Source organism: Canis lupus, chromosome 32 (assembly GCF_003254725.2).
Source record: "Canis lupus dingo isolate Sandy chromosome 32, ASM325472v2, whole genome shotgun sequence".
Classification (NCBI taxonomy): Eukaryota; Metazoa; Chordata; class Mammalia; order Carnivora; family Canidae; genus Canis; species Canis lupus.
Window position 1 is genome coordinate 21624087 of NC_064274.1, and position 26273 is coordinate 21650359.

The window sequence follows — 26273 nt, forward strand, 5'->3', positions numbered from 1 at the left end:
ACCAAATATGAATCCCCATCTCAAGGCTGCTTCTTTTCTCCTTGTCAAAATACTTACCATGCCTAACAGTTTGCTCACAGGACTTTTCTTTTATAAAGTTTATGTCCTTCTAACCAGTTGGAAATAACCACCCCTCTTTAGAACCCTCTTGACACCTTGTAGCTCGCTTGTGGCCCTATCACTGTTCTTTTGGTCATTTGTGTTCATTGCTAGATTATGAGTTTCAGTAGAGAAAATTCCCATTCCTATGTATATTCCAGCTCCCCCCTCTCTCCTTCATGACCTTCTACTCTCTTCCTCCCCAAAGCACCCAGAACCGTGCCTTGCACCAACTTAGTGTTCCAGGAGACTTTCCCAATATTCTCCCAAACTCCATACTTTCCTAGACTTATTTCTATTCAAGTGTTTATCACAGCATGTTGAAATCCTCTCTTTATTTGTCTGCAGTCAGCATTGGGCAGCAATTGTGTCTTTAACTGTATATTCAGTGCCTGCTCATAGTGGGGACTCAATGAATGTAAACTAAAGGAATGAATCTATAAGGGTATATGGGGCTAAAATGAGTTGAACTTTGAGAAAGACTTTGGTTATTGCTTGCTTAATAATAACTAAATTGTACTGAGCACTTACTGTGCACCAGAGGCCAAAGACATTGCATGAATTATCTTTTTTATCTTCATGAACACCTCTGGGAGGCAGGTGCTGCTTTATTATCCTCTTGTAATAGATGAGGAAACCAAAGTTAAGAGCAGTAAAGAAATTTGCCTAGGGTCACACAACTGGCAAGTAGTGCAGATGGGATTGAAACAGAAGGTCTAATTTCAGGGGCTAGACTGGAAACCTCCACATTATATTGTCTTCAGCTATAAGGATTTGGGAAGCACCACCTCTTTGGTTGACCTGTTTTATCCTCCAATGTATCTATTAACTCACCTGATTTTCATATGACACAACAAACATGAAATACCATTTTTTTCCTCTCTTGCCTTCCAGTGTGGAAAGACACTTGAACCCATAAAATATTAGTTTCATTTATAATCTTAATAACAACCTACCATTTTATAGCCTCTTGGGTAGCAGTTGAGTACAAAGTCTTTTGTTACACACACAAAAGGACTCAGTGCCCTCACTGTTCAAAGGCTGGGATGAAGCTGCCACATCATTATTTCAGTGACTCCAACATGCCAATTCTACATGAGCTGTGATTGCAATGATTTACGATAGCCTCAGGTTAAAGTGCACTGTGGTATCTATCAATGATATGATAAAGTACTCATTGGAAAAAAAAAAAAATGACCCTGAAGACTAAGAAGCCATGTGGAATTTTCAGCCACATCACTGTCAGAAAGATCATTATTTAAAGGATCACTTCAGCCTACTATGAGAGGATTATGAAAGGAAAGGCTGAGCTGCTGATTGGCAGTTTTATTAAAAAATATGTTCTACCTCAGGCTCAAATTAAGTTTTACCTCCTGAAATTTCTATGACTTCAAGGATGCTCAGCAGCATGTATTTTTTTGTCCTGCCGGAGCCCCCGTTTTAAGCTCTTATATTTACATTATAAACGAGAACTCATTAAAACATTCAGATGCATTATTTGTTGTACATCATCTTTTTTCCATGTCCACTCACCTTCCCCACATACGTGTTTGGGCATGGCTTTAGTTTTGTCTACAAATCATAAGTGAAGTTGGAAACATGACATTTACCTGGTTATGTTGATTAACACTGACAAGCAAAAGATGCCTCCAGTTACAGCATGGATTCTTTTTTGGGCCTAAAATGCTAATCCAATTAACTGGATAATTACCAGATTTCCATTTTTGGTTTTCACTGTCAGCATTGATTAAAATAACCTCATGGCTGCTTAGTTGGCCCTTTATTTTGTGTTGTTTCTAGGTATTGATTTGCTCTCTGAATCTGGCAGTATGGCTCCTTTATACACATTGAACCTCCATAAGAAATGTGACACCCTGAAATCCTTCGGTTGTTCAGATATATCTTTACTTGTCTGCTTTCCAATGTGTCATTCCCTCGCTATACAGTTAGATATATATCAAAGATATATTTAGAGACATAGCTCCAGCTAAGTAGATTAAATAAAATGATTAGTCTGTTTGCTAGGATTCTTTTTGCTTCTTTTGGCTGTTTCTCTTATTCTTAAAGAATATATTAATTAAGGGGATATATAGAAACATTTTTTTTCCTAAGGAAAAAATACAATGAATCCCGACTGATTCCAAGTTAAAATTGGCCCTCAAAATTTGATAAAAAGAGGCACTGCATCTCCTTCTCCTCAGCTCACCCATCTTCCTCTGTTTTTGGTTTCCTTGGTTTAAAGACTTAGTTTGTATAACTAAATGGTGTCACTGTTGCTTTCCGGAAGCTGTGGGCACTGTGAATTCAGATAAGAGTCCTGTGCTTTCAGATATTCAGAGCTCATTTCAGAACTGAATGAAGTAAATCAGTTTTATGGCCTGAATAATAAAACTTATTTGATTCCTGTTACAAAATAATGAATTTAAGATTATTGCTGTGACAGCCACATGGATTGAACTGCAAAGTTCTGACTTTTTTTTTTTTTTTAATTATGAGAGCCTGCTTAATTCTAAGCATTTTGACATTTAGCTAATATGGATACCAGAGCTGTTTTCACTTTGGATCTCATTGGTCTACACTAAAAGAACAGAATTTAGGCCCCAAAGATAGCAGTCATACAAGTGAGGAAAACATATTTGTCCACTTTTCTAGTTTTAGGGAGCCAATAAAAACTAATAGAAGAATGAAAAAAAAAATCTCTTTTTGTCTTCCAGTTTACATTGTTCCATCTGTTAAAGAAATAAAGTTACTAATACCATTTTCTTAGAGACCTAGCAGTCAAGAGCAAAACTTGATCCATAGGCATGGGCTACTGATAAAAGAGTGTTTAATCTTTTGTATAGTCCAAAAATTAAATCAAAGAACTAGGTTTCCTGAAATTTCAAGTAAAACTTTATATAAATATTCCAGGCATCATTTTATAGCCTGGAAGGAAAGTGAGGATACTGATGATTGTACAAGTATTTTCACCACTTAAAAACTCCTTTTTTGCCTCTGAAGTACTTAAAACTCAGGTCACAAAAGTCACAGGCCATAGGCATATGCGTATTGCCAGTAAGAGAGTCCTTCTGGCTGCACCTGGGTTTAAGCAATCCACCTATGAACCTTTAGTAGTCCTGATATCTGGAGATACACTCCCAGAAATTTGAAAAGGAAGTTACACTGTAATTCTGAGAGGGAAAGAAGACCCAGTTTACAAAATAGAACATCAGAAACAGCCTTGGGTCTGAGAAATTGCCAGTGATTTCTTTGAGAACATGATACCATGGATTTTCAGACACTGAGGTCACCATTCCAGTTCCTTTTTAACCTGGACAAACACAATTCCAACATTTATAGGTTTGCTCAGTATAATGACTAAAATTGATTGCTGGATAAAGTACCTAGTAAGTTTGTCACTAGGCAGAGTATATGTAGAAAATAAAAATAGAGATTCGAGGTACTGGTTTGGCTAATTCAGGCAAAATATTCTCTTCTAAGGTGTGAGAGGGTTTTCATATAGGTTGAATTGTTGAGCTTGGTATTAACTGAATTCATTGCATAATTTCTGAACTTTCTATTTTACTTGAAAAATCATAGTTGGTTTTAGAGAGAATAGGAAGGCATTCAGGATATTTCCAGTAGGAATGCTCAGCTATAATTACCAGAGACCTTGGGGATTTTTACAAGGAAGTTATATCCATTCTCTATTTCTAAATTATGTGATGTGTTTGGAGTTAATACAGGGTGAAGAGTGGCAGAACTTCCAGAAAATTATCTTTGTATTTTTATTCTTGTTTCTTAAACATGACCTAAATTATCAAATTGGTATGAGAAATTGTTATCACCCCTGGGCCTACAGATAGATATCAAGGGTAAAACAAAGCTAAGCTATTGACTATTACAGACAAATCACAGTCATCCTCTTCATTTCAACCTCATTTCCTGCCTTCTGAAGGGAGTCAAAGCAGTGCCTGTGACAGGCCATGCAATGATAGCAATTTCAACCTCAAATCCTCCAACCTTCTCTATCTCCTTATACTCAGGGTCAACATGAATCCTCTGGAAGGCCAGCAAAAGTCACCTCTGTGGAAGTTTGTCCACGGGCACAATGGCCATGTCTTGGTGCTCATCATAATCCTTAGAGACTGTGCTAGCTTATGAGTGTCAAGTGTGATAATTGCCATTCTCTTCCAAGAACTAACTGATTTCTTTGTTATTTTAAACACTGGTTCATTTTTGTTTCAAACAGAGTGACAGGAAGGGAACATATTGATATGTTCAAAGAAAATATTCCTGATTTGTCTTCCTTCAGCAATCCTTCTTGCTTTCATAGAAATCCCAGTCTAAATTGGTTTACCCTTTCTTTCCCTAGGCTATGCCCATTATGTTCAGAGACTTAATTATCCATTTCCCAAAATTTCATATTCTCGGAGATTAGCTTCTTAGAAATTTAAATAGTTTCTTTTCACAAAAAAAGAAATCCTAGCTTTGAAGTAACAGGTCTCTATCTCCCAGACTGATAGATACTGCTATTGATACATAATGCCTTTTTGCTTCATTTATGTTTGTCTTTTTTTCCCCCACTAGGTCAAAGAGTTCTACTCATATCCAAATGAGCCAGTGGCCATAGAAAATCTCAAGAGAGGCCTGGCTAGTCTGTTTCAGATGCAGTTAAGCTCTGGAACCACCAATGAGGTACTTACTAAGATTAAGGATCCAGAATATTATTTGCAATACTTACCAAAATTGCTCATATGGATTTCTATTTGTAGAAATTGAGTGAAAAAGTTACTACTGTGGTAATGCTCAGAAAAAGTGAGTAGGGTGGTTAAGTCTCATTTACATTTGAAACTAATTACCATTTATCCCAATTTGTACTCAAATACAGAGTGAAAGAAATTAGAATCCATTATACTAAGGATACTTATAGAATGAATGACAAGAAAGATACAGAAAACATTGGGGAGCCTCTCAGTGGCATCACTGTGCGTCACTATCCTATGGGGACCTTATTTATGATATGGATTCCCTAGATTCACCACAGAGATTCTGTCAGTAGATCAGGACCTGAGCATCTGTATTATAACAATTTTCTCAGATAGTTTGGATACATTGTCAGTTTGGGGAACCAGTGGTCTATACCAGCCTCCTTCATCTTACAGACAAAGAAACTGAGAAGTTAAGTGGCTTCTCCAGTATCACACTTTGAGTCAAAGGCAGAATTGAGTCTGAGTTTCCTCTTCTGAATTCAGCCAACCTACGAGTGGGTGAGAAAATCTAACGGCAGGGCTGAGCTAAGGGAATATTGGTAGTTTGCTAGAATAAAGGCTAGATGTGGTGCTGGCCGAGACATGAGGGAAGGCTCAGAGAAGCTAAACAGTCCATACTGGCATACATTTGCCCACACTCATATTGTTAATGTGACTTATAATGAGTTGAATTAATCCCACAGGTTTTTGAGGTTTCTAATTATATTCAGCTAGTCAAAGAGCATGTGTACACATGTTCATGCGCACACATATTCACATCTAGATACAGAATTAAAAGTCAAATTGTCTTCCCACATAATTACCCATTTACCAGAGGTTTTGATTATGACCAGGCCATTTGTCCAATTCTTACTAGATGTTAGAGAGAAGTAGGAAATCCTTTATTATTACTGGGGCAATAAAAGGATGGTGGGAAGACTCAAAAAAGAGGATGGAAAAGAATCCATATGCTTCAGGAAACACTGAATTCTACTTGTCTTTCTGTCTCGTCAGCCTGGGCAAAATGAGTCAAAAGTCAGCCCCCCATGGCAATATCAGGAAACTCAATTTTCAGGCCACTTCCCACTGGAATTTAAATGGTCCATGTGAGAATCCTAAACATTGTATTTTTACTTTTCTTTTTAGGTAGATATCTCTGGGGATTGTAAGGTGACATACCAGGCTCATCAAGACAAAGTGACCAAAATTAAGGCCTTGGATTCATGCAAAATAGAGAGGCCTGGATTTACAACCTCAAATCAGGTATGGTTGATATTACTCTCTTTAAGGCATCCAAATAATTACATTTTGTAGAGTTAATTTAAAATAATAGAACAATAAGGTAACAGTATAATTTGGGAACGTTTATAATTTTTAGTTTAGGTTATTGTTTCACACAATATCAAATGAAAAGGTTTCTTTTCGTATATTGTAAGTTTGGGCAGTGAAGGGAAGGTATTAAGGGGAAGTTCGTTTGAAGATTTAAAAAAGAGTTTGCTATTTGACTTGATTTAAAGATAAAAAGCTGATTGTTACAACTACAAATATGTATTTATGTATGTATGTATTTATTTAGGTCTTGGGTGTCACTTCAAAAGGCACAGCTGTTACTACCTATAAGATAGAAGACAGCTTTGTTATAGCTGTGTTTGCTGAAGAGATACATGCTTTTCGGATGAATTTCCTACCAACCATTGCAGGCAATATAGTATCAAAGTAAGATAATGATGAAATTTAAATTTTCTTTCCTATTCTTTGTTATATTGTTATGTTTGGTTTCTAAATATACATGTTACAAATGTTAAATGTAGGTATGTTATATATATATAATATATATCATTATATATAATATATATAGATAGATAGATATAGATATATAGTGCTTCCTCATTTTGACTATTAGCTTCTTGAAAACTGTGATTATATCTTGTTCACCTTTATTTTTAACATCATCTACAATACTATATGGCATTTTTTAAAGATTTTATTTATTTATTCATGAGAGACAGAGAGAAAGAGGCAGAGACAAAGGCAGAGGGAAAAGCAGGCTCCATGCAGGGAGCCCGTTGTGGGACTTGGTCCTGGGACTCCGGGATCATGCCCTGGGCTGAAGGCAAGGCGCTCAACCGTTGAGCCACCCAGGGATCCCACTGTCTGGCATATATTAAGCACTCACTGTTTTTTAATAGAATTTCATTTAAAATTGTACCAGTCATTTATTGAATAAAATTTACATTTAAAAAAGACTAACTACCTGATTTATTCTAGTTTATTTTCTAATTTCTCTGTTAGATGTTTCCAATGGTAAGGTTAAAAAGTGGTGGCATTTGTATGTTCTCTCCTTGAAATTTTTGTTGTTATTGTTGTTAAGAAATACATAAAAAGTTCCATAGTAAAGTCATATGACAGAATTTTTGTATTTTTGATTTGTAGTACTTAACCATATTCAAGCCTGTTGTTTCAATGTGAGAAAATTTCTCCACTAAGAAGTCCTCATGGGCTTAAGAACTAGAATTTTCAAATCTAAGAGTATATGTTGTTTTTGTATTTTAATATAGAAGTGTCCTAGCATTAAATATATTCTATCATATGCCATTTCTGTCAAATACTTTCTCTGAAGTAGCTCTAATATCAGAGGAGAGTGGATGCAAAGTCTTTGGAGATGTGCCTCAAGCCATAAATGCTTGAAATTTCTTGAAGTCTCATCTGGATAGAATTTTTCATTTTACTTTGCACCATATTGTTTTCATATATATTCATATAAAATAAATATTTTAAATTACTTACCAGGTCTGTCAGGTTCCATTGTCCTACAGCAAAACACTCCCAATTTAGTGGTGCAAAAAGCAGCAGTCATTTTATTATTCTCTCTCAGAATTCTGTATCTTGCCTTGGCTCAGCAAGGCATGCCTTGTCAGGTCTGTTCTGTAGTTGTAGTCACCGACCAGAGCTGGTTCAAAGGTTATTTCCTCATCTATTTATTATCTGGGCTGGAAAAACTCAAACTACTGAGGCTCACAAACATGAGCCTTTTTATCAACATGTGGCCTCTCAAAATGGCGGCTTTAGGAGCCAGACTTTGTACATAGCAGCTCAAGGCTCTGAAGGGACATGCACTTCTGGCATTCCAGATGAAGGCTGAATTTCCTTTTAAGATTTGGCCTTAGAAGTCATGTAGTGTCACTTCCACTGTCCCTCTCTTAGTTGGGGAAGTCACAGAGTCCTGCCCAGGATCAAGGATAGGGATGCAGACTCTACCTCTTGATGGGAAAGAGACAAGATTCTGAAAGAGCACAACAGGCAAAAATATCATTGAAGCAATATTTAGTAAATAAGATTTCTTAATTGTCTTAGTTAATAAGTGATGTGTGGTTGTATTGATGACATCATTTTCAGAAAGCAGGGCTAAATTCAGAAGTACCATCACATATCTTGTTCAGCATCTGGGCAAGTTTTCTTCACTGTATTCTGTTAAATCCAGACTCAATTTTTCAAACCTTTGAGTAAATTTGTTGCTCCAGAAAGATTTAATAATTATCTTGAGGTTTCTGTTACTGAGATTTGCAGTTTGAAAGACACGGACTTATGTAGGATGAATAAATTAGTATCTGGTTTGCCAGAAGAATGACAATCAGTAGCTTGTTCATTCAAAAGAAAGCTGTTAATGTGATATTTCTTTTCCTCGGTTGTACAGGCAGAAATTAGAGCTGAAGACCACTGAAGCAGGCCCAAGACTGATGCCTGGAAAGCAGGTTGCAGCTATAATTAAAGCAGTTAATTCAGAGTACAGAGCCCTTCCCATTATGGGACAGAACTTCCAGAGCGAGTGTAAAGGATGCCCTTCTGTAAGTGTGAATAACTGGTCCGATAGGGGAATAATCATGGCTTAAAATTCTATTTTCCTTTTATCTCCAATGGAAGCTTCAGTCAATTCTTTCAAAAAAAGTTTATAAAGAGCTACCAACCACCACTGAATTATAATGGCACCAGCACTTAACAATATGCACCCGAGATGATGTGTAATCCAACAATGATTAACAAATAATTACCATCCACTCATCCCAAATTTAAAATGTTATGACTTAAGGGCAGCTTCTGAATAGTATGCAGGAGGGGATAGAGGGCTTAATGAAATTAGAGGAAAGCATATAGTGTCAAGAGCATGGACAGGGATCTGAATCCTGAAAGTTCTGCTGCTGAGTAGCAGTGAGTCCTCAGGTTAATATTTTACTGAGCTCTGAGCTCAGTGTTCCAAGTATTGCTGTGAGAACAAAAAAAGGATACCAAGATCTCTACTAAATTAGGAAACACTTCTTTACCACACCCCAAACTCCCCTACAATTGTGGCCAGAAATGAGATTGCACATCTCCAAGGCAAAGTATTGATCATCATTAACATTTTCAATCCAACAAAGAGAAATTTCATTTATTGCATAAGTCACCTGTGACGATGCCCACAGATAGAAATTTTCTAACATTTCCTAATACTTAACCTCTTGTCAGGAGAGCAAACCCGTGGCTTCATGCTCTGTTGGTAGCTACCGGAAGATGCCATTCCCTTGGATATGATTGGTGTTCAGAGAAGTAGAATTATCAAGTACTAATATATAGTTTGCTTAAAGTATAAGACATTAGTTCCTTGCTAATTTCTCAAATTTATCAAAATTGAACTAAGGGAAAAACAAAAAGAAAGAAGAATTATCATTCTTAAATCTTATTTTTTATTTGTTTTTCTTCCATATATCAGTTTATATTTCAGTGTAATTTTTCTAATGTGTGCTATGAAGGTGGAAATTATTTAGGAAAGTGGCTGATGAAACCAGTCATCTTTTATAATACTGTGAGCTACTTATTTCTCTCCCCATGGTTATTAAATATTGTAAGCCATTTTAGATTTTTGATAATTACTTCTTCCTTATTGTAGGAAGGATTGATGTCTTTGAGGAATTGCTTTTCCAATTTCAGTACATTGTCATCATTGCAACCCTTTAAAGAAAAGAAAATCTGAATTCACACTGGTGTGCTCTCTGTCCTCAGAAATGACCCAGTAGATATTTATCTAAAGATAGCTGGAGTTTTGCTTTGGAATATCCTCTTAAGTTTAGATAACCAAGATAGATTTAAAAAAGAGAAAATATATGTCTATTGCTTATTAGAAGGAGTAATTTAAATATTGGTAGCATGCTGATTATTCCAGAATAAGAAAGCTGGAGGTCACTAATGGGATTAAACACATTATTTGCAACTAGGGGAAAAGTGGTAAACTATGAAAAATCAGTTACTTAGCTTATTTCAAAGCCAGAATGTCACCAATTAGAATTATTTACTATTGTTAAAACCACAAGAGAATAACAATAGTATGAGAATTACCTTTATCTAGATACTACTCAACATATAAGTAATGAACAGTTCAGACCTCAGCATAATTAGACATTGAACTTTATAAAAACAATACGATAAAGAGATAGACTTGGGAGTTCAGTTATTACAGAGACTGATTTTCAGTGAGGTCCTAGTACACAAGAAAACTGGCACAATAATTTAGCAGTTTTACTTTTTTCCCCCTCCAACATATCCTGCTGTTAAGGAAAATTCTGCATAGTTGCAAGATGGTAGTCAAAGCCTGGCCTTAGATATAATTCCCTTGGTGTAACTATGTAATGACCTTATTGGCCCAGGAGCCTGAGTTCTTTGGAGCTAAGTACTAATAGACAAAAGTGGTCCTCCCGCAGAGGACTTGCACACAGGGTCAGCAGGCCTCTATATTTGTCTCTGAGAGTCACAGAAATGTGAGAGGAGCAAGCGACAATCAGGTATATTGAGGTAAGATACAAAAAAGCTTCTGCTTGTCAGTTACAAGGAAACATTTATTTCTGGGGATAACATCCCTTTTCAATGTGGATGTCCAGAGTCACAAATGGCATGTGAGCCTGCAGCAGTGTTTCTTTGCAGCTTGCGGAGCACTGGCAGTCCATCAGAAAACACCTGCAGCCTGACAACCTCTCCAAGGCTGAGGCTGCCAGAAACTTCCTGGCCTTCATTCAGCACCTCAGGACTGCAAAAAGAGAAGAGATCCTCCAAATCCTAAAGGCTGAAAACAAGGAAGTATTGTAAGTTCCCAAATCTTGTGTGGGGTTGTCTGTAGACAAGCATTTCCAGGTTATTGGTTTCTTTTTAAACAAGAAAGATCCTTTTTAATCAACTGGCCAACTTCCAAATTAATTGTTCTGTGTTGTTTTGCATTTTCATCAAACAGCTATGCCACAATACAGTAATTTAACCATTACTTGCCCAGAAATGTGCCAACACAAGGTTTTAGCAGTGACTCAGAATGAACATTTTTTGAGTGTTTATGAGTTTAAATCAGGTCCACATTGGCATGTAGATAAGGAGGGCGTAGGACTTCATCCTGACATGGATGCACGTCCTGCCCCCTGTGTTTGGACCTATTAATTTACATTTGAAAAGATTCCGAAGTTGATTATAAAAACAAAAAAAAAGGGGTATGACTTCTTTTTTTATTTTAAATTTAATTACCAATATATAGTACATCTTTTGTTTCAGCCGTAATATTCAATAATTTATCAGTTGCATATAATGCCCAATGCTCCTCATATCATGTGCCCTCCTTAATGCCCATTACCCAATTAATCCAACTATGATTTTATTAAGGATCCAGTGACCATACCCATTGAAGCTATTTTTTTTAATTCAGAAAATTGAGAACTAAGGTAAATAGTCAAAGAGAATCTAGAAAAAAAGAAATCTGAACATTATTTGAATGTTTGGTGGAAGTGTGATTCATTGACATACATAGTAAAGATAGTTGACTTAATTCTCAAATTTACTTTGTAAATACAAGTGTTTTTTTGTCTATAATAAAGATTTGTAAATATAAATTCACCTGTATGATACTAATTACCCCAATGATACAGAAGACGGTTCAATTAATTTAACAGCTAAAACTAGCCATTACCATAGTAAAAAATGGAAATTGGCCAACTTATACACACACACACAGTAGCAGTAGCAGTAGTCACTGAGTTCAAAGGACTCAATTCTACAAAGAAAAGAATTTAGCTTTTTTTCAAAAAGTCTGTTTATTCTTTATTCTATTTGTTATTTACTTGCTTTGAGAACATTTTAAAAAATTGATAGGAATTCCATATGACTAACCAGAGTTGGTTGGCCTCTTCAAAAATAAATATTTGAACTAGAAGTTGAAAGATACACAAGTCAGAAATTCTCAGACTCCTGTTTTAATCATAAAACTTTGAAATATATTTGTAGAGAGATTTGTCTTTATAGAAAAGGCAAGGGTACCGACAAGAAAAGTTTAAAAATTGGCCATTAGTTTAGAATGGAGATTGCATTAAACTTTAACCTTATTTGTGTCCTAAAAGCCTTAAGATAGTAATTATTTGGATTATTTCATGATGTATTTCCTAAATCAGATTACAGGTTTCTCCTGCTACCCAAAAGTAGAACCTCCCTATGAAACCTTTTATAACCTAAAATAGTTTAAAGCAAAGAATTGTCATTAATTTACGTGGAGAATTTTTGAGCATTTTCAAACCAAAATAATAATAATAATAATAATAACCTCTCAGGTTTTTCTGATACCTTAGGACACATCTTGCAAATGCATACACAGAATACATTGAGATAAAGCCCAGATGCTCATAGACACAGTTCTAAGCTATGGTGGCCTGATGCTGAGATCCTGAGTATAGTTCCTTGGGAAGAGGCTTGGTGGAGCCACTCTTCCTGCTCAAGGTGCATGGCTGCCTCTATAACAGGCTTGCTGCAAAACACATTGAATACTATTTTACTTTTAACTACCCCTCCTTTTTTTTGTAAAAGTGAAAATCTTCTTCAGATCTCTTTTAGTTAGCAAAAACAGGTACTAATGTAGGTCTTTTGTAAAAGCAAAGTAGCCTAACATAAACTTTGGAAAAGCAGGGGATACTTGCATTTATGTAATATTGTACCATATAATATGCAACCCACATGTAGTATAATGTAATAGAAAGGATACTGGGATGAACTAAAATCAGAAGACTTGGGTTTTTTTTTTTTTTTTTAAGATTTATTTATTTGAGAGAGAGCAGGGGGAGGGGCAGAGGGAGAGAATCTCAAGCACATTCCCCACTGGGCAGGGAGCCCTAAACAGGGCTCATTCCCAGGACTCTGAGATCATGACCTGAGCTGAAATCAAGAGTTAATACCTAACCACCTGGAAGGCCTGGTTTTTAATTTTGACCTCCAACAGCGTTCATCCTTTGGGCAAATTATTTACATTTAGCCTCTGCAAGCCTCAGTTTCAACATCTGTAAAATACAGAGAATAATTCCTTCTAATTATTATAGCATAGTGAAAGGCAGGATGGTGGAATGTAATATTTCCCAAAGTGTCCATTGTGTGTATCCTGTAATTTGAAGAATTTTAACAGTATGCCAAGAGGAAAGAAATCTGTGAGCAACTGAGTTGGAAAAATGCTGGGTGAAACCAAATCAAATAGTTTTCTTGGCTGCAGAAATTTTCAACATCTTTAGTCGTAAATTATTATGTACAAGTTTCCTTAAACATTTGCTAGGCTTAAATAACCTTGAAGAGCCCTTTCCTTACAGCATTTCATAGAGCTAGAATCACACGGAAAAAAAGCACTTTGGGAAACACCAATATATTTAAAAGATCATGGATACCAGAGTCAGAAAAACCTGAGTTCCAACCCCAGCTATACACTTAACAGCTATGGGGCCTTGAACATCTGAGTCTGTTTCCTCATAAATAAGGGGAAATATTAGTATTAAACTGACAGAGATGTTTTGTGGATTAAATGAAGTAATTGTATTAATAACTATATTTATTGAGTGTTTACCACGTGTCCAGCACTGTTCTAAGTGCTCTACATAGATTATGTAATCTATTCCTCCCAACAATACTAAGGTAACCACTATTTTTAGCCCTGTCTTATAGACAAAGAAATGAAGGTAAAAGAGAAGTTGCATACCTAAAATTTCTGGTGCAGTACTTGCATAATAGGTACCTAGTAAGTATTCTCTCTCAGTTTCTTCATTCACTAGGTTTTTGCTAGGAACAAAATGATATAGTGCAAGCATATCCCTTTTTTTAAGTATAAAGCACTAACCACATGTATAGTGTGTTTATACAATGCGGAATAAACTTACATACATAATATAATCATTAGTACGACAACTAGTTTCAGAAATTTTACCATCCCAGACCCAACTAGATTCCTAATGACTGGTATATATAATTAGAAATGAACTTGCCTATAGGAGCGCTACTCTGTCCACACACAGTCATTATGGTTGAACATTGAACTATATACCATGGTACTTTTTATTTTTAGAAGAAAAATGAACAAAATCTTCTCTCTTGGATATAAATTAAAGTTAAAAGGATTTCCCATCTTTTCTTTAAGTAATACCGCCTGAGTTAAATTAGGCATTTGAGAAATGTGTACATTTGCAAAGCTAATTAGAGAAAGAGAATCAACATTTGAGACCATAAATCTGATGTATTACTCATACAGAAAAGAATTTGAACCTAATTTATAATTTTATGTGTATAATTTTGGCATATAAATTTCCATGTTATGTTTGGCTTAGGCTATAACAGGAAAATTAGTTTGTATATTCTAAGTATATGTTGAGTTACAGAGAGAAGCATTAAAGGAGAGGTTTAAAATAAAGTAGGGGGGTCTTTTTGAGGAAGTTATTCATTTTTCTTTTGTTTATATAAAAAAATTTCACTTCTTTAGGAAACTCAAATCAATGGAGAGTCTGTGAATGGTAGAGATTTAAATAATTCCTAAGTGCACAAAACATTGATATCCATGACTCCCTTTTTCTTAGACCTCAACTGGTAGATGCCGTCACCTCTGCTCAGACTTCAGACTCATTAGATGCCATTTTGGACTTTTTGGATTTCAAAAGTGACAGTAGCATTGTCCTCCAGGAAAGGTTTCTCTATGCCTGTGGATTTGCCTCCCATCCTGATGAAGAACTCCTGAGAGCCCTCATTGTAAGTCAAATGAACACTGGGAAAAATAAAGGCTCTCAGCTGCTAAAAAGTTCATTAAGAGTCTAAGCAGTAATTAGATTATTATCTATTCATTAATCTTAACTGTAGTAAACTATTTCATAGTGTCTTCTTTGCAATTCCTTTAAAATAACATAAACTGTATTGTAAGGAAATTAAGAAGATTATATTCACCTATCATACAATATAACATAGAACAAAATTTCAGAGGAAGTGAATCTTGATTATTCTCAACAATTGATTTGTTTTGATTTCAAAAGTCTTTATGGCATTGAATATACAATACATTGAAGAGATACAATCTTCCAATATAAAAAAATTTATATTGGAAATAAAAGCTAGACTTCTCTTGGGTTCAAGATTTAAAAAACAAAATGTGCACTTATCCCCTTATGAACTAATGGAATAACTCATAATATTTTTGGAAAATGAAACCATTTGAGGACCTGATAAAAGCAATGAAGCTTCTCTTCACCCAGATGCAAAATTTTACGGATTTTTTTTTTTTTTTTGGTTCACTGACACAGTGAGCCCAATCCATAAACGTCTCAGAAGTTCATAGACTTATGTTAAGGAGATCTGGAAAGGAGAGATTCTAATAGCTCTTTAATTCAAAGTTAGAAAGTGAATTTTTAAGTGTCCCCAAATCAAAATTTTGAATTTGCTATCTAGGAACATAAAAACATTTTTCTTAGACATTGGTTATTTTGTTTCTTAAAAAAACATTTCTTAAAATGTCCATTGGAAATGTTTAAATGTTTTGATAATCTATTTTATCTTTGTTTGGCTAATAGAGTAAGTTCAAAGGTTCCTTTGGGAGCAATGACATCAGAGAAACTGTTATGATCATCATTGGGGCCCTCGTCAGGAAGCTGTGTCAGAATGAAGGTTGCAAACTCAAAGTAAGTGCAAATCCAATCTCATGTATTATATAGTTCCAGATCATTTTATGTCATACACACTGAGCTGCCTATCATTGGCACTCCTAATCTCTCTTACCCTACTCCACTTTCCCTATTTCCTAGCAATTATTGTCATCTAACATACTTTATAATTCAGTTATTCATTTTTCCTTCTATTTCATTTTTTTAAAAAAAATATTAGACTCTAGGACTATCTCCTAGAGGAGAAGATTTTTTTAAGGTTTATTTATTTATTTTAGAGAGAAAGAGAGCATGAGCAGGAGGTGCAAAGGGAGGAGAGAGAATCCCAAGCGACTCTTCACCGAGCTCAGTTTCCTATGCAAGGCTAGATCTCCCAACCCTGAGATCATGAACTGAGCAGACCAAGAGTCAGGTATTTAACCAACTGAGGCGCCCTGAGAAGAACTTTATAAGAAGTGTGGTTTGCAGTTTTGAGTTTTGATGGAGGGAATTTAGTTACTTCTGATTACCCAGAACTTTACATTTTGTTTTTAATTTCATTTGCTCGAAGCTTCTCCATTTGCTTGAGTGGACTATCAATTTTAACATTTTTTCTCATAAAAAACCAAAAACTCACTTTGTAAGCTTACCTAGATATAGGAAACCCAAATGGATTAATATCCAACAAAGCCTATCTTTCTATAATGCAAATAAATTAAAGATACTAAATATATAAAAAGTCTTTTTTTTTCTGGCCCACATTTATTACACAGCCAGCTTCTAGTCAGCATTTTTCTTCTCTCTCAAAAAGGACACCACTATATTATTTTTCCTGCTGAGTGCTTGCCCTTAAAAATAACAGGGAGAACATTCTTGAAATAGTGCTGAAAGAGGCAACCCATAACTAGAATGTAAACTAAGTATGAAAAAGAATACTAAAAAAAGAAATGGCAATGAAAATGTTTGAATATCATCCTAGTGAGTTCTGGCAGAGATCAAATTTGTACTATTTCTATGACATCAAAGTCATATGACTTCTCATATTTTTCAATTTCCATAATTATTTGAGTAGCCAATTTATTTCAGTAATCATATGTCAAATATTTTGGCTAAAGACAAAACTCATATATGAAAATATCCATTCAGCAATATTTAATGAGCATCTACTTTGTGCTAGGTATGATATTAATCCTTTAATATAAAGATGCATAAAATGCATAAGATAAAGATGCATTAAAAAACCATCCTCAAAGAACTCCCAGTCCATGTATCAAATACAAGCAAAAATCATATTGAAATATAAGCAAAGTGCTCTGAGAATACAGGACATATAGCAAACTATTCTGTTTGGAGGTACTGGGGAAGGTTTCACCAAAATAGGGATATTTGAGCTTAGTCTTGAAGAATTTTTTAGGTAAAGAGATGATAGTATGGAATGAAGGACATTGTAGGAGAAATACAACAATGCATGAAAAGGTCCAAAGTCAAAATAGGTCTGGTATGCTGAAAGCAGTGAGAAATTCTGTGGAGCTGGAGCACAATGTATTCATATTTGTGAGTCAGATAGGTGAGAGTATAGCTGCAAGAAAGAAGGGAAGAGAGAAAAGAGAAAAGAAGTTGGATCTTTATTAATGAGAAGCTCACAAGTCTGGCCTTCATTCCGTAGAAGGAGGGGAAAACAGTTAGTTTTTAGGCAGATGAATGAGATGCTCAGATATTTTTTTATTTGTAAAGAAACAGAGTGTATGGACTGGCAGTTGACCAGATTAGAGCCAGTGAGAACTGATTGGAAACATTTGCAACAACTGGGCAAGAATTAGTAAAGGTCTGAATTAACAGAGAAGCAGTAGGGTTGAGAGAATGAGACAGATTCAAGCGTCATTAAGGAGGTAGAGTTAATACTACACAGTGACTGATGGGCTAGGGAGTGGGGGAGTATGAAAGAGGCTAAGAAGTTGGGTGACTAATATGCTTCCAGGGTAGGATACTAGGTGTGGTGATGTTATCCACTTAAACAGTTTATAGAACTTAGTTTGGGGGTGGGAGGAAGGTGGAACTATGGATTTGGCCATGTTAAGTTTGAAATCCTCTGGGCTGCCAAGTTGAGATGTCCAAAAGACAGATGGCCATAGCGCCCTGCAGCCCAGAAGAGGAGTTAGGGCCAGGAACAGAGTGGCTGCAACCTTGGGAGAGAATAGAATGTAGCATGAGAAGGAAACCAAACAAAGGATTAAAGGTAAAGTTTTGCTGAAAATGGGATAGCCAAATTCTCATCAAATCGTAAAAGTTATCTTATAGGTAGCTTAAAACTATCCACTACCACTGTCATTCAATTTGTTAATGTTTTGGGGCAACTTTTTAAAAAATGTATCTTTGAAGATAATTAGCCACGTGATGGACTGTTGTAAATGTTGACGTTTGCTTTTCAACTTTCTGTGATGGAATATCTATCTACCTCTAGCCTCTCAGGAAAAATTTAGGGTATCTACAGGACATACAATACTTTTACTGCCCTGAAGTTATCTGCTATCCTGTCGATTGCTGAAGTTTTTCAGCATTTACTAATATGAAAACTCTCACCTGCCCTGTGACAGCCAGACAAGTTTACTCACTGAATACAAAGCCTCCTATTTCTTTTTCTTATTAGTTTTTTTGCCTACATTTTGACCTCCTTCCACCTTAATTTCATTTCTCCTCAAATTTGTATTTGAAAAAATTCAAACCTACAGAAAAGTGGTGAGAATAGCATAATTCCTTGAAACTCTATGTATCCTTCACCTAGGTTTGCCAATTTTTAACATCTTGCATATTTCTAGTATCTCATTCTGATTTATCTCATTTTATTTGTATTTTGACTGAACCAGGTGAGAGTGGGTTGGAGACATCTGGCATTTTATCCCTTAATCCCTTTTACTTCACATTACTTGAGTGCTATTACATCTAGGCCCTTATGGTGGACAAAATATATATATCTATATTTATTATGTGGCGAGCTCATACTGCTATCTTTAATTCCAACCCAATGCGACAAGCTTCTTTCCTCCCATTCCATGTGTTTGTCTTCCTTCTACAGCGAGAATCTTGATGTTCAAGAACATCAATATATTGATTCATTTGCTCATTCCTATAACACACATGAAATAGTTTGGGAATTGCTATACCAGTATTGCTACAAAAGTCAGACTAAATAAAGTTTAAGACCATCACAGTTCTTTTTGTTCTTAGAATATAATCCACTAAATGGGTACAGCCAGAGCTCTATATTCAGAAGTCTCTTGCATCAAGTCTTTGTTATTCTCTTCTGTTTAATGATGTTAGCAGTTTGATATACACTTATGTTTGTTTCTGTTTGAATTCAATTTTGGCGATCTTCCATCCTTGTTGATTTAATTTTATTTCTTGAATATGTGAAATAATAACATGGTTCAAAAGTCAAAACTACCTTTTAAAAGCATTCTCAAAGGGATCCTATTTCCTTTCCTAGCCCTTCTACCCATTCTCACCTGCCTCCTCCACATACTTGATGTCCTTAGTTGTTGGTTTCTCTTCCTGTGTTTCTTCTTGTGACAGTAAGCAGATGTACACACATATTTTTTTTCTTTCATAAAAATACAGCATTCTATATACACTATATATATACTGGTACTATATACCATGTATTCAAGCATCTCTTGCATATGGTCACGAGGTGATTTCTGCCATTTTACAATTACAAATAATGCTGAGATGAATAATCTTAGGCATATTTTTTCTTATTGTTGGAGATGGAGCCTCAGGGCTAGGGTTGCTGGAACAAAATGCAGATATGTTAGCTTTTGCCAAATTATCTTCTTTAGGAATTGTACCATTTTATGTTTTCACCAATAATGCACGAGAATACCTATTTCCCCATAGCCTCAGTGGGAAAGTATATTATCAAACTTCTGTATCTTTTAATCAGTCTGATAGTTGTAAAATGGCATTTCTCTGGTTACACATGAAATTTAGTATCTTTCCTTCTATTGGAGACCTTTATATCTTCCCCCACCCCTATCTTTCTCCCTCTCTCTCTCTCTCTCTCCCCTCTACTATGTGTATATGTGTGTGTGTGTGTGTGTGTGTGTATACCTGCTGCCTAATTTCAGAATTTGCAAATCCTATAAATGAATCAGATCTTAGGAATCTTTAAAGATGAAACTGAAGCCCCTAAAAAAATGTAGTAGCAAAGACCAGAAACCAGGTGTCCCTATTTTATAATTTGCTTTTCCATTAAACTGTTAACTTATACTCAATTCTTTTTTTATTCTAGGCCAGAAAAGGGGGCCTTTTTGATTAAAGAGCATATTTGAAAAGTACCTATCAAAATATCTGTCACATAGAAGGCATTTAAGAAATATTTCCTGAACTGTATGGCAGCATTAATCAAATTTGGATTTAAGCGGAAACAAGCACTTGATTCCAAATTTAAACATTTAGAACAAGACCGTATGGTCAAGGTCTAAGTACTTTCATCAAATTGTTACTTAAGAAAAAGTGTGTGGTGTCACAAAGGTGCCATCTAATTTTTGCTTTAGAAATTCAATGAGTGGGCAGTTCAATGAGTAATCAATTACAAGAGAATTTTAAAAATAATTTTATACATTCAGAATGTGTTCAAAAGAAAATGTATCTTATTAATTGCACTCATTGTTCCTTAAGAATATGTTTATATATGGATTTTTGAAAAAACACACCTTTATCAAGTATACTTGTTCATTTTCATTGTGTATCTCAGTCAACCACTGCAAAACTTTCTAACAATTTAGGTTGTTTTCTTGGCCCCAACAGTGAAGCCAGTATTGTCCAAGACTTATTTAATGTATTATTATATGTATGTCTGAGGTAGTGTGTGATTCTTTTAGGCAGTGATAGAAGCCAAGAAGTTAATCCTGGGAGGACTTGAAAGAACAGAGAAAAAAGAGGACACCATGATGTACCTGCTGGCACTGAAGAATGCTCTGCTTCCGGAAGGCATCCCACTCCTTCTGAAATATGCAGAGGCAGAAGGGCCTGTCAGCCACCTCGCTACCACCACTCTCCAGAGATACGATGTGCATTTCATAACTGATGAGGTAAGTGCCCCAAGAGTATTTGCAACATTCACAAAAGGAAAAGAAGGATGTCTAAACTTGAGTCAAATGCAAAGTTCTCTGAAGTCACCCTATTTTCTTCCCCAAATGAACCATCTCTTTCCTGTTTAGAAATAACTATTAAATTGAATTTAAGGCTATTCTGAAGCAGCCTTACATTTGAATAGATAATGTCCTATATCCCGAAGCAAAATATTGAAGCACATCCTCTTATTTTAAGAAACAAATTCTTTCCAGAAATACCTTTACTTCCGTAAGCTTTAAGATGCTCTTAAATTTAACACTGAAATATCCTGGCTTAAGTATTATGTGTGTTGTTTCCTATAGCTACATTTTCAGGAAGCCATCTAAGTTAAACTTCTGTTAGAGCAGAAAAGTTTATAAATCTCAAGATAAGCTGCCTGCTGAGAATATTTCCAGTTTGCAGCTGAGCACCTTCCCACTACTTTTGTGTCAAAGTTGGTGGGCTGCAAAGCATCATGGCGAGGGTCAGGGCTTTTGAGACAGACAGACCTACATATAAATTCTGTCTATTTTTTTCCCAGTTGTTTGTGCTCAGGTGAGTTATTTAACTTCTATATACTTGAGAACAAGGCCAACATTTGGGGGAGATAGGAAAGAGAAGAGGGAAGTGGAATTGAAATGACTGCTTATAAATGCCTAGGTCAGAACCCCCCATACCACATATTGTTAGGCGAGGCTAGTAGACAACAAAATTCCAGTCCTTCCAGTCCCCAGAAATTATTTTGGCAGATTTTCTTTGGTGTCAATATTTTGTTAAAAGCATTCCCCAATGTAGCCTGTGGACTTTGGGTGACAATGGTGTGTCAGTATAGGTTTATCAAATGTAACAAATGTACCACTGTGCTGCAGGATGTTGCTAGAGGGGGAGGTTGCATGTGTGTTGGGCAGGGGGGAGTCTGGAAGCAAGGGACATATAGGAACTCTCTGTACTTTCAGCTCAGTTTTGCTGTGAGCCTAAAAGTGCTCTAAAAAAATCAGGTTTATTAATTAAAAAAAAAAGGGTAAAGGAAGACCATGAAGGACTTCATGGAAGGAAATATCACTTAATATAGCCTACTCTCCCCAGAGCCCCATTGACATGTGGCAGTATTCTCTTTAAAAATCATTATTAGTTAGGTAACATCATGATACGCTGCAATAACAAGTGAGCTTAAAAAAAATCTCAGCTTATTAGAAATTTGTTTCCCATTCATGCCATGCCTCATGTAGGTAATGGGAAATGTGGCTCTAAGTTTACTACCGTTGCAGTAAAAAGAGAGGGAGAAGCAGCTCTTAAGTGTCTTGGTCCCACAAGAAGTTACCCACAGCAATTCTGTTCATGGCCCATTGGCCAGAATTTTGGCCCCAAACTAATTGTAAAGAACCTTGGAAAATATAAGAACACACACATATTTTTTTAGAGCACAAATTAGTCCTCACAATACCAATTTAAAACATCTAGATGTGCACTATTTTTGGACATCTTTTGAACAGGTAAAGAAGACTTTGAACAGGATATACCACCAGAATCGTAAAGTTCATGAAAAGACTGTACGCACGACTGCAGCCACTATCATTTTAAATAACAATCCGTCCTACATGGAAGTCAAAAACATTCTGCTCTCTATTGGGGAGCTTCCCAAAGAAATGAATAAATACATGCTCGCTGTTGTTCAGGACATCCTACGTTTTGAAACTCCTGCAAGGTAAGATAGAGTGCACCTGCCTCTCTGTTTATTTAAGCAAACTTTTTTATTTTATTTGCTCAAGCTTGTTTGTATATTGGTGTAGCACACATGTAGCTAATAATAATGATGTGGTCATTATGCTAGGTTATGTTACATAAAACCAGAGTTTGCCAAATCTCCCATGAGAACTATTTAGCAGGCCAGATACTTCATTTTGGCACTATGATTTGAAACCCAGGGTATGATTTTTACTTTAGGTCTCCTATTTAGTCTTATAAATATATATTGCCAATGTATATTTAGTTTGTAGTGTCCCAGAACCCAACTACATTTTTAATAGGATGATTTTTATCAATAGCACAACAAAGTGATATAAATTCTCACCAAATGGTCTTCACTGTTAGCTTTTCAAATGTTAGTGATCTAACATTGAAGCCTTGTCTATCACAGATCAAATGAATCTACCATTTAAGTTAAAAACCTCAGGCATGGCTCACATTTTGGGACTATGCAAGGTATGAAGAGCGGGATCAGCAGACTTCATCGCTCTCAGAACTCTTACTGGATTCATCTTCCTTCCAGTCCCCAGGTTTCTTCTTCTGAATTCACTGATGTCTCCCTTCAAAGGGAGGTTTCCCCAGAGCTCTCTGTACTTTCTCACCTAAATGAGAGGGCTGGAAAAGAAATTTCTACCCACCCACCCCCTCTGAGTTATCAGTCAAGTTACTGATCCTTGCACAGCAGGATCCCCAGGAAAGGTCCAATTTGAGTGTTTCTAGTTGAAAAGGAAAACAGACATGGGGGAGGTTGGAAAATAGATGAAGAGAAAGGGGAAAAAAATTAAAGGCAGTAGAAGAAGAGGGTGTGGGAAGACTGAGACAGGTAGAAAAGAGCAGGACAGATAAGGAAGAAGGAACAGATGAGTGAGGGAGGAAGAAGCAAAGTCTGCCAGTAGATGTGTATTCCAAGTAGAATGGATTTGACTTCTATCTTTTTGTTTGTCACAAACACTGCAAGTCAGAGTCTCAGGGCCAGAATGGTTAGAGTTGGAAAGGACATTACAGGCCACTTTGCTTGGTATCTCTCTTCAGTGTCGGGGGGGGGGGGGGGGGTCTAGTCTTCTGGCAGGTGGAGTCTAATTTTTGCTTCCACCTGTCCAGGGGTGGGGGGTTCACCTCTTCTGAGGGAACTTGTATCATTATTCAGAGACTATCACTTAGTTCTTCTTTGTGTAACTGAAAACTTCCTTTTGGCCCTATTTGCCCCAATCTCTGGAGCAGACTGAGCAGGTCTAATCATTCATCATATGCAGGCCCTTTGAATATTTGAAGATAGCGATCATGACCTCCTTATCCTTTTTTCTTCAGGCTAATATAACTTAGTCATATTGTGTTGGGGGGTACCAATAGGGTAACCATTCCCTCCCCTCAATAATTTTCTACCTCAGATTTAGATCCAGATTTCTTTAGTTGATTATTTTGATATGTTTTGTGGTATTATCATAATGTTATTATTACTGATATGACTAGTGTTAAATAGTTAAGATTGGAAAGATCACAACACTCCTTAGATGGTAGGCAAGACAGAGGCATGGGGTAAGGTTGAGGACTTACTTTAGAGGAGATAATCTTTCATATATGCGTTTTACTGAGATATCTCTTTAATTAAAAACTCCATAAGTAGAAAAAATTCCTGGAAATGAACTGTAACATATCATCAGCCAATGATAACATCAGAAGGCATAGGAAAATGTTTAAAGAAACATTGGGCAACTCCTCCCCCCCAGTTTGGTACAGTTTTCCTTGAAAGTATATACTATTTAACAATAGAACCATGATGATTCATAGAACATGTGTTTTCCACTCCTGAGGTGTGTCATCAGTTGGTTTAAGCCATTCATAGCTGGGTGTCCTCGCCTTGCTGTCATTTTGATACCAACCCGAATTTCAAATATCTGAGGAATGAAAGGGAAAGCCCTAATCCTAATGCTGGTACTCCAGCTGGCACCTCCCCGGTCTTGGAGCGGCATGAGGAAAATTTGGCCCCCTCTTTTTTCCAGTGAGGATTTGTTTTTTTTCCAAATCTGATATGGGAAGCAGCCATTACAATGAATGTGCAGCTTTTTCCTTTTCTGTGTTACAGCAAAATGGTCCGTCGAGTTCTGAAGGATATGCTTGCTCATAATTATGACCGTTTCTCCAAGAGTGGATCCTCTTCTGCCTATACTGGCTACATAACACGTATGTCACCCAGAAAGGGGTTCTCCCTGGACTCTGCCCTTCCCCAAGTTGGTATTGCTAGAACTGTTACTAAATCACAGGGGGGTTTGTTTTATTTTGTTTTGCTTTGTCATTAGGTGCTCCCCATTTGGCATCTACTTACAGCCTTGACATTCTTTACTCTGGTTCTGGCATTCTAAGGAGAAGTAACCTGAACATCTTTCAGTACATTGGGAAGTCTCATCTTCACAGTAGCCAGGTAACTCATTTTCCATTAGTTTTGCCTAATGAAGTATATAAAAAATTAGTCCAAAGAGAATAAAATACATACTGATGGTAACACTATAGAATGTGTAAGCTAATGGTGGCTTCTATTTTAAGTTGCTCATGATTCCATCATCTGCAGGGTGCTATATATGGTTTATAACCCCAGAGAGTTTCAAGTATGTACTTGAAACCTAAGTGACTTGATTTAGTGGACTTGCCAAATATCCATTTGTCATTTCAAAGGCAAACCTATTCACAAAATTGAAATTGTGCTAATATATTTTACTTATGCTTTAAAAAATATTTTATTTTTATTCATAGATATATTCCTTCAGGCTCCACTTACCTAACCCTGGAATATATTTTCCTTCTCTAGATGTTTCTAGGAAAGGGGGGTTGATTCCTCATAATAAAAACTTTGACTCTCTAAAGAGTCCATCTACATTTTTAAGTACCACTAGGAGAGAAAAGAATAAAGTGGAGGCATTTGACAACTGGCTGAATTCCATCTCTTTATTTTTATCCAAAATTTCATTACAGTCTATAAAGACTTCCTAATTACAAAACATACTTTATTTTTAGTTTTTATGCATTTCAAATTATAACCTTCTCATTAAGCTCATTTAGCTTTAAAAATGATCCAATACTACACAAACTTGAGTTCTTATCAATATCATATTACTATTCCCTATGATGAGACTCCAGTCAGAATACTATGTCCTTCTGCCTGAGGAATCACCATCTGTTTGCTGATATGCACTCGGAAATGTCAAACACCCAGTGGTTACAGGGCTGGGTATGGAGGACAGAGAATATATAGGATTCCTATTTATGGGAGAGATCTTGATATGAGCCCCCATCATCTCTTCTTTCAGCTTGAGAGAAAAGTTTGACAGGAAAGGTGTTGAGTCATGGCTTAGCATGTTCCACGCCTTCTTGTAGCAGCCGCCTTATGGCCACTATCCCAATATTTCTCCATCTCCTTTTAGGGGCTCTGAAGGACAGCTGATTCATTATGTGTGACAGTCCTAGAGGGATTAAGGGTCTCGAGAGTGACATCATACAATGGAAAGCTCTTGGCCATGGTAGTCAGACAGAAGGGGCTTGAGTTCTGCCTCGGCCATTTGAGTTTTTCGGTTTTTGGTTTTGCCTCACCTACAAAATGGATAAAAGGTTTTAAGGATTAAATGAAGAAAATAAATTCACCTTCTGTTCAGGCATAGAGTTG

General features: G+C 36.2%; 1 protein-coding gene across 3 annotated transcripts in view; it reads left to right on the forward strand.

Moving 5' to 3' along the window:
* LOC112644796 (microsomal triglyceride transfer protein) overlaps positions 1-26273 on the forward strand; it is a 56567-nt gene that overhangs the window by 20381 nt on the left and 9913 nt on the right. For all 3 annotated transcript variants that reach the window (XM_049104977.1, XM_049104976.1, XM_025423475.3), the window contains exons 4-14: positions 4669-4776; positions 5976-6092; positions 6406-6545; positions 8524-8674; positions 10782-10939; positions 14711-14879; positions 15692-15799; positions 20641-20850; positions 22366-22577; positions 24702-24799; positions 24916-25037. In XM_049104977.1, coding sequence (XP_048960934.1) covers positions 4669-4776; positions 5976-6092; positions 6406-6545; positions 8524-8674; positions 10782-10939; positions 14711-14879; positions 15692-15799; positions 20641-20850; positions 22366-22577; positions 24702-24799; positions 24916-25037 — 1593 coding nt within the window. The remainder of the gene's footprint in view (positions 1-4668; positions 4777-5975; positions 6093-6405; positions 6546-8523; positions 8675-10781; positions 10940-14710; positions 14880-15691; positions 15800-20640; positions 20851-22365; positions 22578-24701; positions 24800-24915; positions 25038-26273) is intronic.